General features: G+C 43.4%; 1 protein-coding gene across 1 annotated transcript in view; it reads right to left on the bottom strand.

The window, feature by feature from the left end:
• Positions 1-13,742, bottom strand: part of EXOC4 (exocyst complex component 4) — a 361,901-nt gene that overhangs the window by 301,692 nt on the left and 46,467 nt on the right. Inside the window, exons 4-5 of the mRNA XM_054292411.1 lie at positions 11,017-11,201; positions 8,029-8,138 (exon numbers count right to left, since the gene is read on the bottom strand). Coding sequence (XP_054148386.1) covers positions 8,029-8,138; positions 11,017-11,201 — 295 coding nt within the window. The remainder of the gene's footprint in view (positions 1-8,028; positions 8,139-11,016; positions 11,202-13,742) is intronic.

The following is a 13,742-nucleotide window of genomic DNA, read 5'->3' as shown; positions in this document are numbered from 1 at the left end:
TTGGTCATTAATTAAAAACAATTCACATGCTGGGTAAAAATTCTCCAAATCACATTCCAGAGGAGCAAAACATGGAGAAGCTGAGGCTTCCCAGGAGAAGAAATCCTGGCAAAGGGATTTTTCAGAAAATATCACAGTGACATAGGAACAATTCATGGCGTGAATTCCGTGTTAGGAAATAGAGGAAGTCTGGTGCAATCAAAGATATTCATAAATGAGAAGCTACAACATCCCTACAAATCCCTGAATGTGTTTCAAGGAGCTAAAACCCCCTCAGTTTCCTCCCCAGCTGGTTTTCCTTGCTGTTTTCTTCACAGGAGAGGAATTTTCATTACAAACACTATCAAGCTTAAGAGACTGCTGATGAATTCAGCGAAGTTTACACTGCCCAAGTGACTGATTGTTTGATTTTATCTTTTTCTGCTTTATTACGTCTGTCAAGGGGTTGATGAAGTTCCTCAAATCTTCCAGCAAGGCTTCTGGAAGGGTAAAGTGAGAAGAATGAGAGAGGATATTGCAGATATGGTCCTGAAGTACCAGGGATTGCACAGGGAGAAATCCTGTTGCTAAGAGACAGGGGATGGGGAAGCAAGAGAGACTCTGCTTGTTTTGAGTAGGTTCATTAAGCAACATTTCTTAATTTACAGATAACACCCAGCAACAACAAAAGCATGCCTCTGTTAAAGACTGGGTGAAACATTTAATAAATATATTTAAACACTTCTGTGAAGTACGTGTCTTCAAGGCAAACTGAATTAAAAGCATCTTGGAAGATCTACAGCCACTCTGTGCCATCCACCACTCCAGATCCTTGGATCAAAATGAAAACCCAAAATCTGTTTTATCTGACTGGGGCTGAGCTCTGAAAAGGCTGCTGGGTGACAGATGACTCCCATGGTTTCAACTCCTCACCAGATTTTTTCATTTAAAACTTTACCAGGAAGCTGCAGAAATGTCAAAAGATCCAGCAGAAGGGTGGAAGGAACGTGGCAGGAGTGAGGAATGGTGCCTTGAGCTGGGCTCTGACCAGAGGAGCAGCACCAGGGCTAAGGGAGAGCAAGATCAAGAAAACAATGGCACAAGCATGGTGCCAATTTATAAATAATAAAATAAATGGGTGCCAGTTTACACCAACCTTGGGCTCAATCAATCAAGAGGCTGCTTTTCTTCCTGCAGTGTGATCCCAAACTCTGCACCTCTGCCTCGAACCAAGCTCATGGCTACATGGTCCCATATGTGAACCCAGAGCAGCAGGTGAGAGTGAGGAGAGGATGGATCCTGCTCTGGAGCCAGGCTGGGAGAGCTGGGAATGTTCCCCTGGAGCAGGGAAGGCTCCAGGGAGAGCTCCCAGCACATGGCAGGGCCTGCAGGGGCTCCAGCAGAGCTGCAGAGGGACTGGGGACAAGGCCTGCAGGGACAGCACCCAGGGAATGGCTCCCACTGCCAGAGGGCAGCCATGGGTGGCATCTTGGCAATGAGCAATTCCTGCCTGGGCTGGCATTGCCAGAGCAGCTGGGGCTGCCCCTGATCCCTGCAGTGCCCAAGGCCAGGCTGGAGCAGCCTGGGATGGTGGGACTGGAATGGGATGGGCTTGAAGGGCCCTTCCCACCCAAACCATTCTGGGATTTGGGACACTCAGAATCCATCCCGAGGGGTTTTTATGGAAGTTGGGGATGGCAAAGGGAAGGGAGACCCTTCCTGGAGTGCTGAGATTGCCAGTGAAGCCCCCAGATCCCAAAATTCCTTCCTGGAGAGGAGTCGGGGTGGGGATGGATCCAATGGCAGGCTGGGAGAGCTGGGAATGGAGGGAATTCCCTGGAGAGGGAGCCTGGGGTGGGATTTTGGGAAGGGATTCCCAGAGCAGCTGGGGCTGCCCCTGATCCCTGCAATGCCCAGGGCCAGGCTGGACACTGGGGCTTGAAGCTCCTGGAAGTTCTCCCTGGCATGGCAGGAGGGTGGGACTGGATGACCTTTAAAAAGACCCTTCCAACTCCAAACTATTCCATGATCCTCTGCCAATGAACACCAGGAAGATCAAACAGTGCTTGTTTCTCTCTCACACACTGTTCTTTCAATTAAATGTGAACAAGTTAGAGGACAAGCAACTAGAAACACCCACAATGCAGTAATTAAAGAAACAAACAAACATGAAAAAAAACCAAAGATAAAATAAAGACACCAATTGGAATTTAACAACTGGATGCAGAAGTGCTCCTGCTCAAAGCTCTGCTCCATCTCAGACCTTTCACCCCACAGAGCTGCCAAGGACTTTGTGGCTGCAGGCCTGGTCTCTGCCCACCCTGTTATTGTTATTTGTTACTCTCCAAAACCCACAGCAGAACTCAGGCACAGACACAGAAAATGAACTCTTTGGAACCAGAGCTGTGAAAAAACACTGGAAATGCCACAGAAGGAAAGGTTTAGACTATTATTTTTTTGTTTCTCTGAGTTCAATGCAGATACTCCCCAGCCCCTCAGAGGACAGGTCCTGTCATGAGGCTGCACCCCCTCTGTAAGCAGCTTGTAAATTATTCTTAATATCACACAATAAACACCCAAGGGGGAGGAAATGGAGCTGTAGCCAAATGTGAGGACAGCATTCAGGAGGAGTAAAAGCAGCAATCTTGCTGAGTACTCTGCCAGCACACTGAGACAAACTCTTCCATTTTCCAAAGAGCAAACCAATTTCCAGCATCCTCAAATAGTCAGGACATTGATTTGCATCTCTCACAAACAAGAGCAAAGTGAGCAATTCGATATCTGGGAGCTGCACACGGCTCTGGAGGCTCTGTCAGATCTGGGGGTTTGATAAAACAGTAGGAACACTGAAAATACACTGTTTGCAGTGTGTTCCCTGCACATTGTCCCATTAAACAGCAGCCCTGGGCAGCTTTGGGGGCCCATCCATCTGTGAGACCTGACAAGATCCCAACCCTGGGTAACTGTCCTGTCCTTTTCTCGTGTCTTTTACACTTCAAACATCCTCTCCTGCCATTTAATGTCATTAAGGGGCTGTTTGAACACAAAGCTTTGGCCCAGGAACAAGCTCCTCCTGTCCCCTTCCTTATTGGATTTGCTGGGAAATGCCCTGATGAAGGCAGGAATGATGAATCTGACTCCATGTTCTCAGAATGATAATTTATTATTTTATGATACTTTATTATATAAAGAATGCTATACTAAACTATACTAAAGAATAGATAAGGATACTTACAGAAGGCTAAAAAGATAATAATGAAAACTTGTGACTCTTTCCAGAGTTGTAACACAACCTGACACTGACTGGCCATTAATTAAAACAATCCACATGAAACCAATGAAAAATCACCTGTGGGTAAACAATCTCCAACCACATTCCAAGCAGCAAAACACAGCGGAGGCAAATGAGATAAGAATTGTTTTCCTTTTTCTCTGAGGCTCCTCAGCTTCCCAGGAGAAAATCCTTGCCTTTCCTGACCCCACTCTGCTGGGCTGATCCTCTTGTCCTAACAAACCTCTTGTGAAGCAGAACATTTAAATGCATCTCATCAAAAGCCTTATAAGACAACAGCTTGAAGGAATGATGGTTTTGCCACATTCTCCAATAAAACTGCAGCCACTTTCACAAATTTTTCATCACCAAACAATTTTTCATCAGAAAATGCTCAGCTCTGTGTTCAAGCAGGCAAAAGTTGAGCTGTGGGTTAAAGCCCAAAAACCTGACCCATGTCCAGAGTTACAGAATTTACTGATCCCAGCTCTGATGATGCCCTACAAAAACCTCTGCTCCACCTGGGATTCATTTGCTCAGCGCTGCCATTTCCCAAGGAACCACCCTGCTGCAAGGAGCTCTTTAACAGCTCCTGTCTGATCCCTAAAAAGCCAACTTTGGGAGCTCATTTAAGCAAAGCAGCTGAAAAAAGGGCTCTTGGGTCTTGTTTTTCATTCCAGTGAACAGCCAAAATTTGCTGCTCCTCATTATGAAGGTTTCATTATCCACGAGCTTTTATGGGACTCTTGTAAAATGTAATGTACTATTTTCCATGATTTATGTCCTTCTGGTGATATCCTTTGTACCTTCAATCCTTCCAGAGAAAAGCACACGAGTTTCTGGTGGCCCAAAGGCACAATTGCAGATTTGAAGGAACATCACCTGCTAATTCCTGCTGCTGAATCCTTGTTCTGACACGTTCATGGAGCAACAAACGGGCAGCTCCTGCAGGAATGGGTTCTTGGAAGATTTTGGGAATTTTCTGCTCTGCATCACTACCAAACCCAGAAGAAAACCCAAGCATCTATACAAGCATCAAAATTAAGTCTCCAAATAAAAAAATAAGTAGACTATAGCCAGTTATTTGATTTTTGGGGCCACACACAGGATCAACTCATGAAATTACACAGAAACAGCAATTATGTGTTACAGTCCTGGCTTTCACCACATGGATCTAAAAATCTCCTTGATTTTCCCTTTCCTCCCTCAAACCCATTCCCAGATCATTCAATTCTAAGAATTAAAAAAAAAAAAAAAAGATAAAGGCAATTTACCCAGGCCGTATGAAGAAAAGAAATCTTTTGAAGATTTATTGAGTGTGATTGGAGTGGAGGCACCTGTGACAATGAACTGTCACAGAGGCACAAAATGTCACCTCCTGGTGATATCCTTTGTACCTTCAATCCTTCCAGAGGAAAGCACACGAGTTCCTGGTGGCCCAAAGGCACAATTGCAGATTTGAAGGAACATCACCTGCTAATTCCTGGTGCTGAATCCTTGTTCTGGCACGTGGAGCTACAAATGGGCAGCTCCTGCAGGAATGGGTCCTTGGAAGATTTTGGGAATTTTCTGCTCTGCATCACTACCAAACCCAGAAGAAAACCCACTTTAAAATCCTACTAATCTATACAAGCATCAAAATTCAGTCTCCAAATAAAAAAATAAGTGGACTGTAGCCAGTTATCTGATATTGGGATCACACACAGCAACAACTCATGAAATTACACACAAACAGCAATTATGTGTTACTGTCCTGGCTTTCACCACATGGATCTAAAATCTCCTTGATTTTCCCTTTCCTTCCTCAAACACATTCCCAGATCACTCAATTCTAAGAAAAAATGATAAAGGCAATTTACCCAGGCCATAAGAAGAGAAAAAATCTTTTGAGCACGTTTACAGTAGAGGCACCTGTGACAACAAACTGGCACAATGGCATTTTTTAGATTCACCTTGAAAATTGGATATTCCAAGCACTGGTTCCTGCAGAGATTCTGCAGGAGCAGCTCTGGAGGTCTCCACATGTGGAGAAGTCTCTGGTTCTTGAATAAAGAGAACCAGGAGCCGATCCTAGACCTGGCCTTAGAACAACCACGCTGCTCCAAAAACCATTATAAATAAATATAAATAAATAAATAGCAATTAATTAGCAATTCAACATAAAATCTACATATCCCACCCACAGCAGGATTTATTGTCACTACCGGCTCATCTTCTTCTGGATTTCTAAGAAGTATTGTCCCAGATTTCCCAGGAAAAGGCACCCTTGGGTTTGTGAGCACCTTTTAGAGTTCCAGGAAGAGCCTGGCAAAGCAAGAACCTTCCTAAATACCCTTCAGAGTACAGAAAGCTCAAGCAGAGAATTATAAATTCATTTCTGTGAAGTGGCATGAAGGGAAAGTGTTACTGGTGAGCTGCCACATCTCCAGTCCTCAGGTGAGCCTTTCCAAAGGATTTGTTTGTTTTATGTGCGGCAGGAACAGCTTTAATTTCCTTATAAAGATTCTACAGCACAAGGTAACATCTCCTCTGGGAAGGGAGAGCAGGAAGGACTCCAAATTTTGCCATCTTTGCTGGGATGGGATGAATGAGTCAGTGCTTTAGAATGGCACCCATTAATATGCACAGACACTTTGTTTCATCAATAAAAAAGCCAAAGAACTTAAGTGACTACAGGCAGAAACAGCTTTTGTTATGCATAGGCATAAGTTTGAAATTCTCTGCTAGTTGTGCAGTCCTGGAAAAGGCTACTTTTAAATAAAATTACAGGGAAAAAAAAAATCTACATAAGTACATTGTGCACTTGAAGCAGAACCATATGCATGTTTTAGGCAGATCAAATGTTTTCTGTTTGAATCCACATCTTTGCCAGGCTGAGGGACACTTGCCCAGCACTTCAGTGAGTGATGCAGAGCACAAGGAGGAGCCAAGGAAGAGATTTTCTGGTGCATTGGGTGAGAATAGAAAGAAGAGATCTGCTAAATTAAAATATCAGGAGGGGCATCTCCTGCTCTGTTCCCCAGCTGTGAGGTGGGAGATCCCCATCAGCTCCATAATTTCAGACCTTCTGGGTTTTATTACTAGACAGAAGAGCAATATTTCAGGGGGAGAAAGTAGCAGATAATATAAATATCTCTGAAAAATTAGTATTTTAACATTTAAAGGGGTTGGAACTAGATGGTCCTTTAGATCCCTTCCAACCCAAAGTATTCTATTTCCTGCGAGGCTGGCATTCAGGTTTTTGTGGTTTATTTCCTCAGTTCCTCCAAATCTTCTTTCTGCAAGAAAACTGAACTGAACTTCTCACTGACCACGGAGCAGAACAGGAATTCTCCAGTTTTTCCCTCAGAATTTTCATATTTTTAATTTTCATGTATTTTCATTTTCTCTTCCAGATTTTGAGGGAGCAGGCTGCAGTTTCCAGCTCTGGAAGTTTGTGACTCCTCACAAACCTCAAGACACAGAAAAACAGCCCCAGGCTCCAAGTTCCCCAGCTGTGAGGTGGGAGATCCCCATCAGCTCCATAATTTCAGACCTTTTGGGTTTTATTACTAGACAGAAGAGCAACATTTTCGGGGGAGAAAGTAGCAGATAATATAAATATCACTGAAAAATGAGTATTTTAACATTCAAAGGGCTTGGAACTAGATGGTCTTTTAGATCCCGTCCAACTCATATTATTCTATTTCCAGTGAGGCTGGGATTCAGGTTTTTGTGGTTTATTTCCTCAGTTCCTCAAAATCCTCTGATCTTTTGCAAGAAAACTGAACTGAACTTCCCACTGATCACGGAGAAGAACAGGAATTCTTGAGTTTTTCCCTCAGAGTTTTCATATTTTCAATTTTCATATATTTTCATTTTGTCTTCCACATTTCGTGCAGTTTCCAGCTCTGGAAGTTTGTGACTCCTCCCAAACCTGCAGGACACAGAAAAACAGCCCCAGGCTCCAAGAACCAGCCTGGCAGGAGCAGAGCTGATGAACAAAACCCCTCCAGGAGCAGAAGATAAGAATAATCAGACAGAACAATCTGGGAGGCAAGTGTGACAAAACTAGAAACAAAAGGACAAAAGAATTAATAAGGCTGAAAAGAGAAGGAAATATTCTCTGCATTTGAGGAATACTGAAACAGTCAGGTTTGAAAAGGGGAAGAGACTGGAGGTCACTTCTGTATTATTCATCAAGGACAACCCCACTTATTAATCTCCTGAAACAATACAAAGATTAATTTCCCCTCTCTGCAGCCCTTCCAAAAGCTCAGACAAAAGCCCCCAGTGAAAAAGAGTTTTCCTTGCTGTTTGTTTCAGTAACAGGAATAAAAGATCAGCCCCAGATTATTCCTGTGTACAGCCAGACCTTTAGTCAAAGTTACAAAGCTCCCACAAGGAACAGATTTGACCTTTTGGCTCCCACACAATAAAAAACTTCAGTAATATCTACACCAACCTGGCTGCCTGCAGTAAATAATGCTGAGGAAAGCACACAAGAATGAACCCACTGCAAATCTCTGCTGCTCAAGAGATCAAGAACACCATCAAGGTGAGAACAGGCACAGGAAACTGAGTGTGTTTAAGAAGGTGGAGAGGAAAAAGATGATTTTCCATGAGGAAAAAAAGCCAAGTTCTGCCCCTGGACACAGCACCCACTCGTTTTGTGACACTGCAAAATCACCTCAAAGGTTTTTGTCTCCCCTGAGCCATGAGGGGATGATTTGTCTCCTCCTGCTCCAGCAAAATCAGCTGGAGATCTACAAATGAATATATATGGCTTAAATACTCACTGCTGGAGCTTCCAGGAGTACTGAACTGGGAAGTCTCAAGGAATTTCCGAGGTGTGGATAAATTGGTGACATCCATCAGAGGCACAGGAGAGGAGTCTTTCACAAGGGACCTGTGGAAGGGGAAAGAATTAAAGCAAACAGTTGATTATTATTTATAATATTTATTTACAACAAATATCCATGTATTCCTTACATTTTAAGCCTAAGAAACAGATTAAGTCTAACAGATGTTCCCATTTCCAGGCCTTCTGTCAACTTCTAATCCTCCAAACTTCTTTATTCCCTCCAGAAACCTCCACCCTTTTTTCCTGCCCTTCGCATTCCTGTTTAGAGCCACCTGTGAACATCCCTACCCAAATGAACCTCCTTATTCAAAAATTAAAACATTTAAAAATTCACATTGTATTAGTTGCCACAAATGTGTCCCACTGCCCCAGCTGCTGGATGTGGCAGGGGGACACAGGCAAGAAATCATTTTTAGGAGAAAAAAATGTGGAAGGCTCCTACAATGGAGCTCAGGATGTTTGCTTAGAGGTGAAATTGCTCATGGAAATGGGAAAAAACAAAGGTTAGGCTTGGTATCCTGCAGAAGAACCACCCAAAGCAACCAGCCACCCTTGCTGCAAGAGCTGGTGTTATCAAATATCCACAATGTGCATCAGGAAAGTGAAAAAAAGAGAATCCAGAGTAAGAGAAAAGTCCCCATAAAGCCACAAAATGCAGTTAATTAGCAGTCCCCCAGTCTGGGTACACCAAAGCTTTGTGGCTGTTTTTAATTAAGACGAGTAAGGAAGAGACTGATGACTTGGTAGCAAACTTCCTTCCTAGAAATTTCAATTTCAACCAATCCTTTCTTCCATAAATTCATTTAATGCAACTGGCTACCTTGCCTTGTATTTTTGGCATGCAGATTTTTATTCATTCTAACAATAAAATGCTGATTTATCTTTTCTTTGTATCTCTATCAAGTGCTGGCTCCCCACCTCTCCTACTGTGCAAAAATTATCTCCCAACCCTGTGTCTCTCTCTTTTCCAGTCACTTTTTTCCTTCCCTGAAACAACTCAGAATTAGGAAATTCAGGGTAGAATTGCCTATATTAACTAAATTTCCACTGACAACAGGCACCAAACAGGTAAGAAGTTCCAACACCTTTAAAACACCTTGGAACACATTGAAACCAACACATTTTAGCTCAGACACTGAAGTATTGTGGCCTCCATCTCATCACATTGGTTGGGAGGCTTTTAAATTGTGGATATTTCCTAAAAAATTAGCAGCTTTTCCCTGACCTGAGCCTCATGAGCATGACATTTGTAGGAGAGGGATAAGATCAGGGAAGGGAGAGAATGCACAGAGGAGCTGTGGGAAGCAGCAAAACCCCAACCAAAAAAAGAGAAACGCTGAGAAAAGTGAAAGAATGCAAACAAGCTCGGAGATGCATCAACAAATGTGAATTTTCTGCTCTCCAGAGCCACAGAGCTGAGGGATTTGCATGTGTCTTGGGATGGAAATGGGGACCTGTGTTCTATTTGCCATCTGTCAGAGGTGGGGCAGTTCTCTCTGTCCATGGGGCAGTTTTTTCTTTATCTCTCCCACAGCCAACCCTCCCTCCAGGAGATCTCTGCTGTCCATGGCCACTGAGTGTCCCTGCAGGGCTGATCCAATCCCAGCATCCCATGGGGAGATGCTCCGCCCAGGGGAGGAGCCAAGCATTCCTCCCTGGATCCAATCTGGGCCTGGCACAGCACAGCAGCCTTTGCCCCCTGCATTGCCAGAGGAGCAGCTTTCTGCTGCCCTGCATGGCCAGAGGGAGCCCAGGCCCATCTGCAGCAGCCCTGGGGCTGCAGAGGAAAACTCCCCCCTTGTGCAGGATCCCTGCTGCAGCAGAGCCACAGCTGGCACTGCAGGAGGGCTGAGCCCCCATGGGATGGGGCTGGGACACCGCCCTGGCACACAGGGGGCAGCTCCTATTCTGTCTCTGGCAGTGTTGTCTTGTACTACTATATTCATATTTTTATATTTTCTTTTATTTTTTTTTCTTAATAAAGAACTGTTATTCCTATTCCCATATCTTTGCCTGAGAGCCCCTTAATTTCAAAATTATAACAATTCAGAAGGAGGGGGTTTACATTTTCTATTTCTGGGAAGGCTCCTGCCTTCCTTAGCAGACACCTGGCTTTCCAAACCAAGACAGATTGCCACCAATACCCTGACCCACATGGTGTCAGGCAATTTCTGATTCTGTCAATTGTTTTTTGCACTATTGCATTTGTATTTTAATTTTCTTTAATAAAGAACTGTTATTCCTACTCCCATATCTTTGCTTGAGAGCCCCTTAATTTCAAATTTATAATAATTCAGAGGGAGGGGGTTTGCATTCTCCATTTCAGGGGAGGCTGCTGCCTTCCTTAGCAGACATTTGTCAGTTCAAACCAAGACAGATTGCCACCAATACCCTGACCCAGAGGGTGTCAGGTAATTTCTGACTCTGTCAGGTTCTTTTCGTACTATTATATTTGTATTTTAATTTTACTAGTAAACTCTTATTCCTATTCCCCCATCTGTGCCTGAGAGCTCCTTAATTTCAAATTTATAACAATATGGAGGAAGGGGGTTTACATTCTCCATTTTAGAGGAGGGTCCTGCCTTCCTCAGCAGACACCTGGCTTTTCAAACCAAGACAGATTGCCATCAGTACCCTGACCAACAGGGTCACAGGTAATTTCTGACTCTGTCAGTGGTTTTTTGTACCATTGCATTTGTATTTTAATTTTCCTAGTAAAGAACTGCTATTCCTAATCCCATATCTTTGCCTGAGAGCTCCTTAATTTCAAATTTGTAACAATTCGGAGGGAGGAGGTTTAGAGTTTCCATTTCAGGGGAGGCTCCTGGCTCCCTCAGCAGACACCTGTCTTTCCAAACCCAGACACATGGCAGGGATGCAGTTTGGGGTGTGGGGGGTGTCGGGGAGGGCCGGGCTGTCGCACCCCAGGCGCGCTCTGTCGCGGCCGCGCTGCCCCACGCGGTTGGTGGAGCGGATGTAGAGGTGCCGGTGCAGCTCGTCGATCAGCACCAGGTGCAGGTTCATCTTCTTGCTGTGCAGCTCCAGCCTCAGGTCGCTCAGCCCCTCCACCTGCAGGAGGGGACCCTCCAGGGAATCCACTGCTGACACCTGGGGGGAAAACAGGGGACAGTATTTACACATCCATTCATTCAACTCTTGCCATCAATTCATTCCATTTTGCAATTTTCTGTGACAATCATATTTTCTGAAAAATCCCTTTGCCCAGGATTTCTTCTCCTGGGAAGGTGAGAAGCCTCAGAGAAAAAGGAAAACAATATTATCCCATTTGCTTCTCCTGTGTTTTGTTGCTTTGGAATGTGGTTGGAGATTGTTTATCCAACAGGTGATTGTTTCATTGGTTTCATGGGAATTGTTTTGACTTAATGACCAATCAGAGCCAAGCTGTGTCAGGACTCTGAAAGGAGTCACAAGATTTCATTATTATCTTTTACCCTTCTGTCTGTATCCTTTCTGTATTCTTTAGAATAGTTTAGTTTAGTATCTTTTAATATAATATAGTATCATAAAATAATAAGTTAGCCTTCTGAGAGCATGGAGTCAGATTCATCATTCCTTGTCACAGACATCTTTTATGAAAAATCCTTTCCTTAGGATTTTTCCTCCTGAGAAGCTGAGAAGCCTCAGGAACAAAATGTAAACAATGATTATCTGCTGCTGGGGAATGCAACAGGTGCATCTGGGATTGGTCTCATGTGGTTGTTTCTAATTAATGGCCAATCACAGTCAGCTGGCTCAGACAGAGAGCTGAGCCACAAACCTTTGTTATCATTCTTTCCTGTTCTGTTCTTAGCCAGCCTTCTGATGAAAGCCTTTCTTCTATTCTTTTAGTATAGTTTTAATGTAATATATATCATAAAATAATAAATCAGCCTTCTGAAACATGGAGTCAAATCCTTGTCTCTTCCCTCAACCTGGGACCGCTGTGAACACTGTCACAATTCCTCCCTTCATCTGGGAACCCCACAAATACAATAATTTTCCTCTTGGATCAGAGGAGTGTCTGAATCCAGGATGATTCTAGCCTTAAACTCTTCTAAAGCAGAAAATCTTGAAGTAATATTTTAATATTTCTTTATTTCTATTCCCAAATAAATTATATAGAAGGGTCTGACATCCAAATGATTCAGATTTAATGTGCAGCCTTCAAATATTAAGCATATGTATAAAACAAATTAGTGAAAACACAATTCTTAAATAAAAATCAAAGCACGGTTTATCCCCAAATAAGAGGATTATTAAGTAGAAAAGTGTTAGAAGAAGATAGTGACAATGCTGTTTGATGGTTGCTATTTTTTCCATTACAGAGACACCAAAAAAACCCCCATTATTCCAAATTCTGCAAATGGGGAGAAAATGGCTTAAATTTAATTTGTTTAAACTCATGCCTGAAAAAGCTTAGGAGACCTCATCCTTTAGTCTGCACAAGGGCTATGTCCTGTGGCTGCACCATTTAAATATCTGAAATAACGACCAGCTGACATCCCATGGGCACTGAAATTCCCTAATTTTCTTTTCTGTCCTAAAAATAAACGTGGACAAACCCAAACACAGACAAAATCCACCAGGAATGACAAATCAGTGCCTAAAAGGAACACTCTCACTGTGCATCCCTCCCAGTTGGTTTTCTATTTACCAGAGATTTCCAGTTACTGATAAATAAATGATGGCATCCCTCTGCAGCTTCCAAACTCTCAGTGCTGATGTTGTAAGAAACTGGAAAGAGCATGTTTGGCATGCAGAGGTTTAAAATAAAAATTAGAAACCCATTCCCTGATAACTGAGGGTGCTGTCAGTGAAATAAGACATTTGCTTGCGCTTCAGGATCTGAGTTCACAACAAACCTGTCAGCCAAACATTAAAAATTAAAAGCAAAGATACAGCGAGCAGCCAGCCCAGCCAAGGGCTGCTCCCTCAGTACCAGTAAATATTAACTCTGCTGAAAGAACATCCATCACCAGAGTACTCCTTTGCTGGCCTCCAAGCCCAGAAAAACTTGGAATATCCATGGGACAGCCAAGCTTTTTATATCAATTTTTAAATCTCCTTACTTGCCATACAACACTATCCATCTTCTTTTTTCCTTTATCCATCTGGGAACATCACACACCATAAAACCACCCCAATAATGACGGAAAAACCCAATTTCCTTCTCCCCAGAGGAGGTGGCAGAGCTCACCCAAGTGGAGGAGCTCAGCAGACACCATGTGGGAAACTCTGGATGAAGTGGAAATGTGAATTCCTCTTCTCTTCCTTTGGTATTATTCCCCAAATTTCCCCATTCCAAAGGCACCCTACTGAAAGAACATCCGTCACCAGAGTATTCCTTTGCTGGCCTCCAGGCTCAGAAAAAACTGGAATATCCATGGGACAGCCAGACGTTTAAAATTAATTTTTAATCTCCTCACTGTCCATCCTCTTCCTTCCCAGTATCCATTTGGGAATAGTTGGGGAAGTTTGGCCATCACACATCATAAAACCACCCCAAAAATGATGGAAAAACCCAATTTCCTTCTCCCCAGAGCAGGTGGCAGAGCTCACCCAAGTGGAGGAGCTCAGCACAGACCATGTGGAAAAAAATGGAAATGTGAATTCCTCTTCCTTTGACAGGTGGAACTTTTTTCCCCTTAA

Source organism: Melozone crissalis, unplaced genomic scaffold, assembly GCF_028551555.1.
Source record: "Melozone crissalis strain CALT ecotype California unplaced genomic scaffold, PUWL_Pcris_2 ptg000110l_1, whole genome shotgun sequence".
NCBI classification, from domain to species: Eukaryota; Metazoa; Chordata; class Aves; order Passeriformes; family Passerellidae; genus Melozone; species Melozone crissalis.
This window is presented reverse-complemented; position numbering and strand designations above follow the sequence as displayed.